The 15,039-nt window shown below is 30.3% G+C and overlaps 2 protein-coding genes across 2 annotated transcripts; one reads left to right on the top strand and one right to left on the bottom strand.

Annotated features, from left to right (window-relative positions):
- The first annotated feature begins 904 nt into the window (after positions 1–904).
- LOC114747100 (keratin-associated protein 5-4-like) lies at positions 905–1,497 on the top strand. Its single transcript, XM_028935389.1, has 2 exons — positions 905–939; positions 1,083–1,497. The coding sequence occupies exons 1-2, from the start codon at positions 905–907 to the stop codon at positions 1,495–1,497; spliced, it is 450 nt and encodes a 149-aa protein (XP_028791222.1).
- A 2,488-nt stretch (positions 1,498–3,985) lies between these two features.
- LOC114747099 (14 kDa proline-rich protein DC2.15-like) lies at positions 3,986–4,773 on the bottom strand. The gene has a single exon (XM_028935387.1). The coding sequence runs from the start codon at positions 4,721–4,723 to the stop codon at positions 4,334–4,336; it is 390 nt and encodes a 129-aa protein (XP_028791220.1). The 5' UTR covers positions 4,724–4,773; the 3' UTR covers positions 3,986–4,333.
- Between the last annotated feature and the right edge of the window lie 10,266 nt (positions 4,774–15,039).

Here is a 15,039-nt window from a genome sequence, read left to right as displayed (position 1 = left end):
AAAATTTCATGAGTAAAGTATAGAAATTCAAAATTATTCATTTTTTTAAATAATTTGATATTTTATTAGTAATTTAAAAAGAGACTAAATTTGGCCTGATCAAATTTCAATATAATGATGAAGATGGTTCACGGAGGGACGGAGGGAGGCATATTATTTGCTACGCACAGGTATCCCACTAAAAACAATTATATTTGAGACACTTTTGAATACTAAATATGAGTATTTCTTCCAATAGAGATTCAAACTTTGATTTGCCATATTGTAAAGAATTAACCCCTTTCACTATACTTAAAGTTTGGTTATTTTAATTTTGAAGTGCACTCGTAATTTTTTTTATTTTGGGGTTGAGCCTAAGATATATACTACCTTCGGTCCTAATTATAAGACCCAATTGACTAATTTGGGGAGATTAAGAAACTTAGTTAAATTAATTATTTGTAATGAATAGGTGTTGTTTTTTCTAAAATATCTTTGCTAGTCAAGTTTGTTATCTAAAACTACTATTATTAGAAGGATTATGATGGAAAAAAGTGGATAAATATAAGAGATAAAGTAGACTGGGGTCTTATATTTAGGATCAAAATAAAAGTCAAACGGGATCTTATAATAAGGATTGAAAGTAGTATTAATTGTTAGTAGTAGTAACTAATCCCCTCATGCTATAGACTTCACAAAGGGGATTTGGTGCTGATCACGAGACTTTTTTTATACACACCACCAATGATCGAACCTTTAATTAGATATTTTAAGAAGTCCAACTAAGTGCCACCTATAGTAGGCCTTGCGATTATACTTGCAAGTTTACTATGGATGAAGATTAAATGTTTTACTATGCTAGGCTTCATCATTAAGGACCCGTTTAGTTCAATTCATGCATACTTAGAGATGCTAATGCAATGCAATGCGATGCAATGCTTATTATGATCAATATGTTTGGTATGTCATTAAGAAGATTAAGCAAAAAAGTTATTTTTTTTTATATTTAATCAAAATGAAAAGTCTATAATACCCATCAATATATTAAACAAGAAAAAAATCATTTATTGCTAGGTTCATTATATTTCCAAGGGACGTGATAGTGATAGCGGTGAAAGGGGTGGAGGCAGCAGTCGTAGTGGTTGTGATGGTTGTAGTGGTGATAATGATGATGATGGTGAACGTGGTGGTTGTCGGGGCAATGGTAATGACGGTGGTTGTGGCGGTAGCAATAGTAGGGAGGTGAATGTGATAGTGAATGTGGTGGTTGTTGAGGCCAATGGCAATAGCAAGCAAAGTGACAAGCGTAGCGGTTGTGATGGCTATGGTGGTCGTGGCAACGGGAGTGGCAATGGTTATAGTTGTGGTGATGGCAGCGGCAATTGTGATAGTGGCAAAAAGGGTGGTTGTGGCAGCAGCAATGGTGATAGGGACGGTGGGTGGAATGAGACAATAAAAACAAAGAAAAATGGGACTAAAGGGCAAATTAGACTTTTTCAAATATACAATAAGTGTTAATTGGCATTCATGGGAGGAGGTATGAAAGGGGATTGTCAATTTTTTGGTAATCATCATCATTATGATAAAACCTATTATCATACTAAAGTGCAACCAAACACCCTCCATTTGGTAATGCAATCATGATTACCAATGCATGTATGCAATGGAATTGAACCAAACTAAGCTCTAAATTTTGATTAGTAGGCCTGAGACGGAATGACATGATAGATGGGCAGAAGCCCAATTAATTACCTTCATAGTGGACATGTTAAAGCCCAGATACACACCATCATGGGCCTTGCTGGCCTTTTCATTCTTAAAACGGGCCTCCTTTAACTTCATCTCCCCAGAAAATACAAAAAAAAGAAACACTTCTTGAAGACTTTTTGTTTTTGGGGGGTGCATTCTTCAAAACTCTAATTCTAATGTGGCATGGCTGATAAGGAGAAATGAAAATGAAAACTTTAAAGTTGGACCGTCAATCGTTTATGTTTCTTCTGCCAAACTGGACCTCGCGCACGTCTTTATTTGCAATTCCATCTATGTCTATCATTTTGTGACCAGCCACACAACCACACCCACACGCACAAAATCAGTGCTCACCGTTTACATCTAGCTCGTTCACTGAATTCAGTTTCGCTGTTTTCCCCCATTGGGTGAAGACACTGTAACTTTTACTATTCAATTTTTTTTTTATGTTTAGAAAAAATTAAGAATTAAGATGTAATTTTAACAATAAAGTTGACCCTAAATGGTGCTAGGCACTATAAATTTTATTTAAGGGTATCTAGAACTATGTCGTTAGCGTCCGTTAGTGGGACTCACGAAGTCAGTTAGATACATTTTTAACAATGAAATTCATATAAGGAGATAATAGGCATCATAAAATTTACTTGGGTATAAAAATATATATGAACTTTCTAAAAAGAAAAAATTAACAAAATTCATCAATTCCTATAAATATCAGTGAACTTTATTCGTTTGGATTTCACCAAATGTCACATTTTTTTCCATTCATTCCCACTTCCAAGTCTGTTTATCTTTTTATTATCATAATAAACACGTAAACTCTCTTGTCTTGTTGTTTTCTCAACCCCAAGCCTTTTTTATGTATTTACTCAAGACAATGTATTTTTCTTTTTCTTCTAGGATATGAGATTTATTACTTATACCCAAGTGCTACCTCATGTCTTTAATAGATAACACAGTTGACTAATTTGAAAAGATTACAGAAATTAAATAAATTACTATAAAAATGTTGTATTTATTCTTTTTTTAAAAAAATTAATTTGGTTGGCTTATAAACTAATATATTAATCGAAAGATGCATATAAGTATTTTAAAGATATCATATAATATATGCTACAATTAAGTAATTGTTTTACTTCTTTAATGTTTTACAAATTAGTCCATTATACTTAGGAGAGAAGCAAGTGGAAATGAGAGAAGAAAAAATGTAGTATTTGGTAGGACCTAAAAGAATAAAGTTAACTAACATTTATGAGAGTTAATGAATTTTATTATTTTTTTCCTTTTAAAATGTTCATATATATTTTTATACCCAAGTAAATATTATGATGCTTAGTGTCTCTTGATGTAAATTTTACTATTAAAAATACACTTTAAAATTGATTTCATGAGTCCAATTAATGGTAAACTAACGGACGTTAACGGTATGATGATAGATGTCCCCTTTTGACAACTTCATGTATATTTTTGCACTCAAGTAAACTTTATAGTGCCCTGCGCCCTTTACGGTAAACTTTGTTGTTAAAATTTTACCTTAACTCAAAAATTAATCTCCTTATTAGAATCATAAAAATGATATTGTAATGGCAAAAATATCTCTAGAGTAAACGTATATATAGATTAATCACTTTTTTATTTTACATAATTTAAGCGCATACACGCATACAGATGCTTTGATGCATGTCAGGATTGAATCTGAGACCTCATCTAACTATATCAGACGGTGCTGCCACTGAGCAACATGCTATAGCTCCCCTCTCTTTTCTCTCACGTATACACACAAGCACACACACGCAACAGTCTTGCAAAAAGGGTAACAAATTAAAAGGTTAATACAATGTTTGAACCTTATAATTTGTAAATTATAGGTTTTCATATGTGAAGAGGCAACATGATTTGGGTTTTTATTAAATATAAGGACTAATATTTTAAACAGAAAAAAATTTGAAGAATTAAAACCAAATAAAATGAGGGCCCACCGTAAAGACCAAATAATGTATTAACCCTAAATTAAATATGATTCCCCATGTATATGAATCACTCTCATTTGATGGGCTCGTGACTAGGGTTACTGACTCTCTTGTGAGCAGTAACGATTTTTCTTTCACAACTTGTTTGATAAATAATATATATAGTATCCGATTTGAAAGAATCCACACGGGCAGCCCCAACCAAACACACACACACACATTATTGTTTTATCTACGTCCGCCGCCATGAACGATAATAATAAGAAAATTACAATAATACGAATATATATAAGTGCAACTTGCAAATTCATTATTATATGTTTCCACTGAGTCAGATCATACAGAGACAGAGACATAGCTTAAACGATCGAGAATCTCATCATCACTACAATTAGAAAGCAAGCAACCATAGACATAGATAGAACTCAAACTAAAATTAGAAATTGCAATTACAGTTACGATTAATTCCAATAGCGATAACACAATACCTCAGTGTAAGCATTACTAAATACTGAGTTAGCATTAGTAGTAATAGTAAGCACTTAGCACTGAGCCAAACAGAAACAGTTAAAACGCCAAGGCACCTACAAATATGAATGAAACAGGACCATTAAATAAGAACCTAACGCTCTTAATTAAGCGCATTGGAAATCTTTGGGAGTGTTTTTCTCGCAGGCATTGAGAAGCAAGCTGAGAGAAATAGGGATGTTAATGTGAATGCCAAGAATGTTAGCTTTAATGGCAGTACAGAGACAAACAGCAACCTCAAGATCCACGAGCCCTTCAAGCAGTGAGCAGCATGGGTGGTCTGGTGGGGACCCCACCACTGCTCCAACTGGTCCGTTCAGAATGTTCGCACACACTCCTAGCTTCAGTGCATCTCTGGGACAGCTCTTCACTGGACTAGGGTTATACCTTGGCTTAGGCTGCGTACAAGTGTAGCAGCCACTTGAAGTTGCCACGAAGAAGAGAAGAAGATTGATGCAGAGAAAGAGAGCGAGTGTTGAAGGTCTAGAAGACTCCATTTTCACCCCTCAAGAAGTTACTTAGCAAAAATTGGGGCTAAATGAAGGAGTGATTAGGGATTACTAATCCGAGTATTTATAGGGGTTTGAGGTAAATAATGATGTTTGGTTTTGATGGGACTTACGTTAATTAAGGTATGTCACATGCTTTTGTGTTTGAGGCATCGTCGTCCATGTAAAAAACGACGAAGCTGTCGTCGACTTTTAGCTGGCAAAGCCTGTGGTTTTAAAGTTTTTAACATAAAGAAAAGTAAGGGGTTTTTCACTTTCCAATAGGAAATTAATAATTTCATTGGTAATTAATTGTTATTCAGAAGAAATGATGAGTGCTTGTCAGTTTCAATGTTTTGTGGATAATAAATTAATAATATTTGTGTGTTGACCAATGGATCACGAGGCAGTCCCGTGAACTTCTTTTGCATAATATATTCGCTGCTAAACAGCCTGTGAGATTTCCACTATTGAAGCCCAACAGCATGTGATATTTTGACCCTAAAGTATGCCTTACCCTTGTCAACCCTTCAGTCCAATTCACATAAATGTTTTCTCACCTTTTTTTTTTTAATATCTTTTGGTAATGACAGGATTACAAAACCAGGCCCATAAAGCTAACTAGTGATCAGAACAGAGACAATTTCTTTAATAAGGATTTTTTGATTAGTTTTTTGGAAATAATTTTACATAATTTGAAGAAAAAAAATTTATCTTACTTCGCATGAAAGTGCTTCCAAGAAATTGAAACAAACACTCCTTAATTCCAAGAAGCCATGTACTTTAACCGAGGACCGAGGCTGCCCAGGTGATATTAGAGCACAAGAAGTTGAAAGGGCAACAAAAAGAGAACGAGTGGGGTATTCATTGAAGAATGGATCACAACGCAGGGAATGAGGAGGTGAGAAGCACACACTGGGAGGAAAGACGATTCCACGATATCCATATCTTAGCGCCTCCTTGAGTAATATATTACGTCTTGTTATTAATATAAAATCTAATTAGCTAATTTAAAAAAATTAATAAATTTATTAAATTATTTAATCATAACATATGTTATATGATCTTTCTAAAATACTTGTGTGTATTATTAGATTATACTACTTCCAGTCCTTTATATATCACTAGTTAATTAATTTGAGTAGATTAAGAAAATTTGTTAATTAGTTATTTATAATAAATAGGTGTTGTTTTTTTATAGAATATTCTTACTAATCAGGGGTATTAGCTAAAACTATTATTTGATGAAACTTTTGACATATGCAACTACTATAAAAACTATTTTGGAAAAAATAGATAAATATGAGAAACAAAGTGAATTGGAGTTTTATATTGAGGATCATATTGAATGTTAAACTAGCTCTTATATTAAAGACTAAAGGTAGTATATCAATTTATAGGTGAGACAAATTAGTTTAAAAAAAATAATAGATATAAATAGTTTAAAGTAATTTAATAACTTCTTTAACTTTTCCAAATCAGTTAATTGGGTCTTATATTAAGGACTAGAGATAGCGGCTTCTTTTCTTAATTAGCTCATAATTAATTGTATTTTCTTAACACCAGTAACATCTTATAGTCTGTAATTTTTTTAGAGCATCCAACTTTGATTTACCTACAAGATGCCCTAATTAGCATGTGGTTGCAAGGGGCTTGAAACGTCTGACATCCAAGCGGACCCAATTCATGATACGCCACTTCTCATTGACAATATAATAAAAGTACTACAATATAAAAGCTAAATAATTAATTTGGATAGATTAAAAAAATTACTTAAACTAGTCGTTTATAATAAATAAGTATTGATTTTTGTATAATACTCTTTCTACTCATGGCCATTATTGTAACTATCCGATCCTGTAATGGAATATGTGCAAACAAAGTGGATACCTTAAGAAAAAGGATTATAAATTTGAGAGATACAATGAATTGAGATCTTAAATATAAGACCATAGTAACCCCTTATTTGTATATTTAAGACCGGAGGCAGTATCCATTAAGGTTACCTTAATGCCATAAGTTGCCTAATCTGATACAGTATACACGGAGATATGTAGAAGGACAAGCATTGGGTAGCTTTAATTTATAGCAATCTTATAGGTGTATCAGTTGATGTTTTATACTGCATATAATATTTATTTTGATTCCTAATTGACATTATATTGTTGAACAATCTTAATTAGGGAAAGAATTTTCTCACAGAGTTGGGACACTCTAATTAAGGAATCAATCACTACACCAATGAAGCCAAAGCATGTTCCTCAAGTGTCTAGCAAAGGTGTAATGATTGTAACGGACAAGCTGTGGCTTCATTACTACCTCCAGTCTTTAACATAAGAGCCACTTAACTTATTTGAATAGATTAAAAAAAAATTAGTTAAGTTAGTTATTTGTAACAAATATAAGTCGATTTTCCTAAAGCAACCCTTTTAATCATAATCACCCTTAAATGGCAACCTCTTGACATGCGTAATTAATGAGGATATTTTAGAGAATAAATTACGAATTTTAGAAACAAAGTAAATTGAAATCTTATATTTTAGAACCAAATTCAATCATCAACTAGAAACAAAATAAATTGAAGTTTTATATTAAGGGGGTCAGAGGTAGTACATAGGATGACCCATTGCAATCATATGCTGATTATACATCCGTTTGCTAAATCATAGTTCATTGACTTTGCTCTGCAGATATTGTTGCCTATTGGTGCTTATAGGACAAGCGATTAACCTAAATAGTCATGGAAAGAGGCTATTACTTGAGGAACTCAGATGCTAAGGTGGGAATACCGTGTAGCTGTCCTTCACGGTAGGGCTAACAATGCATGTCTGCCCCATGCCTACCTTCTTCCACTTTCATCCATTGCTCAATGAAAAACTAGAGCTCTCCTAATTGCATCTGCACTTGATTTTCCCTCTTCCATGATCAGCCTCTTAAGCATCTATAACACAACCAACAACCTTTGAGTAATAGTTCCAAACATATACATACACACACATATATCTATAGGCTAAAGTATACATTTGGTCCTTTAACTTTATATAAGGTTTCAATTTGGTCCCTTAACTTTAAAAATCTTACATTTGGTCCTTTAATCCTAAAATTATTAGGCTTCAATGATGATTTTTTTAACAATCATGAATATTTTAAAAATTAAACTTAATATGTTAGCATTTGAGAATATTTTATCAACATTTAAGATCTCAATTTCATTATTTTTTTTTAAAAAAATTTAGGGTTAAAGGATTAAAAGTATATTTTTTAAAGTTAAGGGACCAAATTGAAATTTTGTGCAAAATTATAAGACCAAATATATCATTTAGCCTCTCTCTCTCTCTCTCTCTCTCTCTATATATATATATATATCATTATTGTTAAACTCACAATTGACTGTTTGATTTTAATGTTTTTATATTTTTAGCATATAAAATCATGTCAATTCACTCTTAAACTCATACTAATCCATAAACTCTATTGAACTTATGAGTTCACTCATCAAGTTTACTATTTTTATATTTTTAGCTTATTAAATCGTGTTAACTCGTGTTAAAATTTTTGACTTAGCTATGTTTATTGACTTTATATATTAATTTCATAATTTTTTTTGAATATGTTAAATTAGGAATGCTGATGGATTTAATTTCAATTATTTAGATTTAAAATATATTTAAATGAAATTATTTTCATTTTTATATTTTGATTATTTAATTATATATTTTTAATATCACTTTATTAATAAAAATACGAGTTTATTATTTGAATTTGCAATCCAAGTTCATATTCCTATCATGAGTTTGTTTAAATTCTTGAGTTTGACAAACTTGTATAAGAGGAGAAATGGATTTCGGTTTCATTGCCTCGACTCAAATCCATGAGTTTGTTTAAATTCTTGAGTTTAACAAACTTGTATAAGAGGAGAAATGGATTTCGGTTTCATTGCCTTGACTCAAATCCATGAGTTTGTTTAAATTTTTGAGTTTGACAAACTTGTATAAGAGAAGAAATGAATTTCGGTTTCATTGCCTCGACTCAAACAGAGTTTGTTTAAATTCTTGAGTTTGACAAACTTGTATAAGAGGAGAAATGGATTTCGGTTTCATTGCCATGATTTGAGTCGAGGCAATGAAACCGAAATCCATTTCTCCTCTTATACAAGTTTGTCAAACTCAAGAATTTAAACAAACTCATGATAGGAATATGAACTCGGATTGCAAATTCAAATAATAAACTCGTATTTTTATTAATAAAGTGATATTAAAAATATATAATTAAATGCTCACCGGATTATGTTGTTGAAAGCTCACCGGATTACTATATATATATAGAGCTGATCAAAGGATTAACGCTGTTTCCATTTTGTGATGGTAACTGAATATATTGTTGGATGTTTCAATGCACTTATCGCGGACCAAGGATACAATTTATTTTTAGCTAATAGCTTTTATGAACACATGAGATGAGATATGGTCTACATTCATAATTAATGTTGCAAGATACAAGTTAAGTGATATATTTGTATTAAATAATTGAAATATACATGCATATTACTTACTCAAGGTTAATGTATATTTGAATATATTGGTGATTATGGATACAAAGATTCTTTCATTTTATTGAAAAACTAAAGAAGAATCTTTCACCTAATTGAATTTATTAGATTCATGAATATTGAGGAAAACCAAGAATGAACGGCCAAACTAATACTCTTTTGGTCTTAAATATATGACCTAAAAACTAATACTCCTCCAGTCTTAAATATATAAAAATGGTTCTAAATATAAAATATATTTATCATATTTATTAATTTTTTAAAAAAATTATCCCTATTGATACTCACTCAATTATAATCAAGTAGGAGAGAGAGAGGATATTGAAAAAAAAAATATGATTATGGTATTTTCCTTATAATTAACTAACTTACTTAACTTTTTTAATCTAATTAAATTGGCTAAATAGATATTACATTTCTAGAGGAATATTGTACAATCTGACGTGGACTAAATATTAATATGTACTACTTTCGGTCCTAAATATAAGAGTTAGTTGACTAAGTTAAGTAGACTAAGAAAATAAGTTAAGTTAAATATTTATAATAAATAGGTATTGTCTGTTCTAAAATATTCTTACTAATTAAGTGTATTGGTTAAAACTATCATTATTAGAAGAATTATCTTGAAAAAAATATATAAATATGAGAGTCAAAGTCGATTGAGATCTTATATTTAGAATCAAAATAAAAATTAAATAAAAAGACTAAAGGTAGTGCCTAGCAATTTGTTTCCCTCGGGTTGGGTCAAGGGATATCCAATGCAATTTTATCATGGACCGACACATTTTATATTGCTCTGGCGCCTTGTACCAACACACACACACACACACACAGAGCTATGGCCACTGTAAATTTTGTTTATTGTTTTACTATTTTAAAAATAATTTAGCTATAAAAAATATTTTTCCAGTGAAAGTAATATTTTTTTGCAAAAAGATAGAGTAAGTGGAGGGAAAATTTTCTCCTTTCTATTGTATTAAATAAAATGAGAGGAGCAGCAGAACTCCTCCGTTTTAAATCGCTTTCAATCAAAAGCGAGAGGATTTTTCTACCATAAATTACAAATTGGTGATAATTATGGAGATTAAAAATTCAACTTTCCTCACTAGTTATTTTATTATGAAGGTGTGAAATATATGGGTTCTTCCTATAATAATGGCTCGTTGATGAAAGAATTTTTGCTAAAGGGAAGAAACAACTCAGCTTCTGGTCTTAGGGACCAAAAATATTGTTCCATATATCAAAAATCTTTAGGCAGAATCCAACGAAGTCAAATTTTAGGAACTAAAACTATTAATTTCAAATTTCAAGAACTAAATGAGGTCAAATTTCAGGAGACGTAAATCACTGGTTTCAAATTTTAAAGATAATAAATAAAATGAGATCAAATTTTATAGACTAAAGATGATATTAACTTTTTTTTTGAATTTAAGTATATTTGACTAATTGGATATTCACTCTTGGGTGGGTCCTTGTATCATCCATGGATCCGGGCCTGTATGTGCGCTACTCCTAGATTTGGGCTTCCATTATCTTCATAGTCAGCTAGGCCGGCCCACTTAAATGATTGGATAGAATGTGAAGACCTTTTTTTTTTTTTTTGCCCTTTTCAATAGAAAAAGAAAAGCATTGTACCCCCAAAAAAAAAGAGAAAGCATGAGGAGATCGGTTGGCCTTGGTTCTAACGGAAGGAGCTTTATCCGTTTAATTGTACAGATACAAAATTTCATTGTATAGAACTGCTTCATGCAAATAGTCCACCTACAGTTCAATTTAGTGTCAATTAGAATATATGTCTACATTTATTATTCAATAGTGTCTCAAACAGTATTGTTTCTAATAAGAGGATATTTATATCTAACAAAAAAATAGTTTAATTATATACTATCCAAACGAATTAAACTATTAAGTTATTCAACTAATCACAATGTATATAAAATCTATCATCAAACCTAGGTAAACTATGTATACAGGAACTAATCAAGACTAACTTTTTTTATCACAAGTCCATAAACATAAATTGTGCCAAAAGTTTCCAATAACATTAATATCCTGATTTGCATATGGTTCTAAGTTTTCAAATATTTGCAAATTTGAATCAAATGAATACAATGTAATTACCTACCTCAAAAAGCAACAATTAAACTCAAAATATTCAAACAAGCATGAGAAAACTAATTAATATCGTTGGGATAAAATATCTAATTACCTAATCTAATTTCTCAATACAACTAGTTTGAATAATTTTATACATGTAGCAGAGAAAACACAATAGTGAAAGTAAACAAAAACGTATTTAAAGTATAATGATTTGATAGACATAGCTATTTCAGTTTCATGCCTCTTTTATGCATTTCATCCATTATAAAAGTAGGTTGAAACCCTCCTATCATCAATTAAACATCATTCATCCAAAAAAAGGATGTGCAAGTTGTTAATATTGCTTTATAATTTCCATTAATTAAATTTTACTTTTTTTGATGTTACATTAATTAAATTTTACGAGAGTGAAAATTTTACAATAATACGAAAAGAATATAAATACTTGTTTCATTCAAAGTTTTGATTAGTGTGCATTTTTTAAAGATTCAATTCACTCTTCATGTAAAACTAAATCATGAGAATCAAAAAATTAAATTAAAAATACTACTTTCGATCCTTAATACTACCTTGGGTCCTTAATATAAAAGTTTATTTGACTTTTTTTTGTCCTAAATATATGACCCTAATTCATTTTGTCTGTCATATTTATTTATTTTTTCCTAAGGTAGTTCTTGCAATAATAGTAGTTCTAATCAATACACTTGATTAATAAGAATATTTTAAGAAAGACAATATCTATTTATTACAAATAACTAGCTTAACTAGTTTCCTTAATTTATTCAAATTAGTCAACTAGCTCTTATATTAAGGATCGAAGTTAGTATAAGATTCGATTGACTGATTTGGAAAGATTAAGAAAACTAAAAATTACTTTAAAATATTTATATTTATCATTTTTTTAAAACTAATTTGCTTAACTTATAGGCTGATATATAATCTAATAATATATATAAGTATTTCAGAAAGATCATGTAAGATATAATATAATGTAGTAATTTTTTTTAGCTTTATTAATCTATTCAAATTAGTCAACTGAGTTTTATATTAAGGACCGAAAGTAATATATAGTAACACAAATGAATGCTCCCCATGTATGCCAAATAACAACTTATATATAAATATAAATATATATATATATTTATATATATAAGAGCACCATACCAACTCCAACTGATCATTATTCTTTAATCTTTATCAATCATTTTATATGGCTCTAATAGTTAAGAGGCTAATAGTTCGACTGATTATTCTGATAGTTATTAAATTCATATAAACGTGTAAATTCCTTTCTTCTATACCCAGATATTGTAGCTTTTATTTGAAAATTAACATGACTAATTTGGCTAAGTTAATGTAATGTAAAACTCAATTGACCTAATCCATTTTTGGCGATAAACTATGATCTGTCAATTAAGATAAGTGCCCCCTTCCTGTTAAAACAAAATTTTTAGAATTCTTAATTTGGAGCAATCATGCTAGCGTGTCTTGTCTGGGTTCATTTCAGTATTCCTACTCCAAATTAAGAAAATTTGAGCTTCTCTTGATTGTTATTAATGTTTTACAATTTGAGGCTTCATTAATAGCTTTTCCTGTAACCTTATCCTAGTGAAAGAACAAATCAATGAGATTTTGCATTTAGTGATTAAAATAGTGAAAAGTCCGATGCTTTTGTTTTGTTCGTTAGAGTCTCCATGGCAAGTTGCTTTTCAAGGCCAAATGTTTGAATCGGGAAAAAGAAGAAGCTAATTTTAAGATTCTGAAATCCCTATTAGGGGACAGAGAAGAATCTAGATTTCATTCCTTCAACAGTGTTACCAACTTTTGGTCCAAAAAAGAAAAAAACAGTGTTACCAACTTCACAAAGGGAGAAAATGCTGCAAACCAAAAAAATTAAGAGAAAAAAATCCTTTATATTCCAGACTGCTCTTTTTTCTTTGTATGTGCCATCCCTCCTTTATCTTTATATTATTAGTTTATTATTGTGTTTTACATTATTAAGCAACATTTTTCTTTTTCATCCTCCAGCATCAGTAATTTGAAGGAAGAACTTTTTTTCCCCCAATAAAATAAGACAAATATATTTTTTCAAAAAAATCAATTATGCAATACGAATGTTTTATCTACCAACTCTCCCTCACTATATTAAAGAATGTTTCAGGGACAAGTTACAAATCTAAAACCTAATAAATAATGCAACTTATTATGAACCTTATATTTCATAAGACTATAGTATGTGTGATAAACGAGATAAATATTAACTTAGAGAGTAGTCTATGACTTACTGAAAAGGAAATTCTGAAGAATTGAAAAAATTAGACAGATAATTGTGAATAAAAGAGAAAAAGACGATCGAAGACAGAGGTGCGAGGCCATAGGAAATTAAAGGCCGGATTTATTGTGTGTGTAGATTAATTAGATGAACAATCCTCATAGAGATTTTCAAAAATATCTGTATTATTTATGATTTGCATGAATTTCAAATTTTACTTTGTTGATCGATATTGGTATTAGTATTTATATATCTTGCATAAAAAAGTGTTTATATATCCCCTCCGGTCCATTTTGTAATAGCCTGATAACTAAATTATGCAGTTTAAAAAAATAGTTAAAATTATTTAAAAGTAATAAATAGCTAAGAAATGAAATTTTTTTTCCAAGCATAACCTTATTTATAAGGAGCAAGTAAGAGGAAAAAAATATGAAAGATATAAAATTAACTATGGGCAAAAATGATAAAAACATGTTAAATATTCAGATAGCCACAAGTATGATCTTATAAAAAGGATTAAGAAAAATTACAGATTCTTATAAAAGAGATAGAAAGGAGCATCCAATATGGGGATCACACAGAAAATAGGGTCAACAGATTTGTTATGGAAAACCACCGGTCGTCACGATAAGGACTTTTGTTTGAAATGACATTTCTTGGACGCAATTTGATGAAAAAGAAATCATTAATTGTTGAATCATATGTAATTGTGTTGATCCATATCTGATTGTTTGTGATCTAGAGATCTCCACTAGCAATATTACTACATTCAATTAATTTATTAATTATAGGGAAAATTAGTGAAAACTTCCTTTTTTAAAAAATTTTATTAATAAGAAGTACCTAAAATTTGCAAAATATATAAAATAATATTTCAAATTACTGATACTTTATGTATGTTAAAATTAACAAATTCAGACTTTTCTAACCAATAAAATTTTTAAATATGGAGATTTCACCTATTTATTTTATTATATGGGTAGATTTTGGATGGCTCCACACGGTGGCAATAATAATAAATAATTAAAAAAATAATTAAAAGCAGAGAGAGCACACTGGTTCCGAAAACCCTCGATATTGATCCATCGGCTGAATCAGGTTTTGGTGGACCCCATCATAGAGGAATCCCGTGACTCGTTTCACTATTATTAATTATATTAATTAATTAGTGATAATCACAAATGATTGTGATCACATTATAGAAAATTATCTGAGCCCAGGATTTTATTTGCTACAGTAAATATAAGTTCTTGATCGATGGCAAGTACCAATGCACGTGGAACTCTTGGGTCTGTGTAATTTCACTGACTCACTTGGAATTGCTTGTTTCAGTAATTTTGCGTGAAAGTACATTTTCATTCATGTCTATTCATTTTAATTCAATCTCTGAGAGAGATTTGCTTT

This window comes from Neltuma alba, unplaced genomic scaffold (assembly GCF_004799145.2).
Source record: "Neltuma alba isolate B1F8T4 unplaced genomic scaffold, ASM479914v2 tig00005200_pilon, whole genome shotgun sequence".
Lineage (NCBI taxonomy): Eukaryota > Viridiplantae > Streptophyta > Magnoliopsida > Fabales > Fabaceae > Neltuma > Neltuma alba.
This window is presented reverse-complemented; position numbering and strand designations above follow the sequence as displayed.

Coding starts and splice junctions, on each gene's coding strand:
- LOC114747100 (XM_028935389.1), top strand. CDS start 905: ATGCGATGCAATGCTTATTATGATCAATATGTTTG. Junction 940..1,082: donor TATTATGATCAATATGTTTG/GTATGTCATTAA, acceptor GGGACGTGATAG/TGATAGCGGTGAAAGGGGTG.
- LOC114747099 (XM_028935387.1), bottom strand. CDS start 4,723: ATGGAGTCTTCTAGACCTTCAACACTCGCTCTCTTTCTCTGCATCAAT.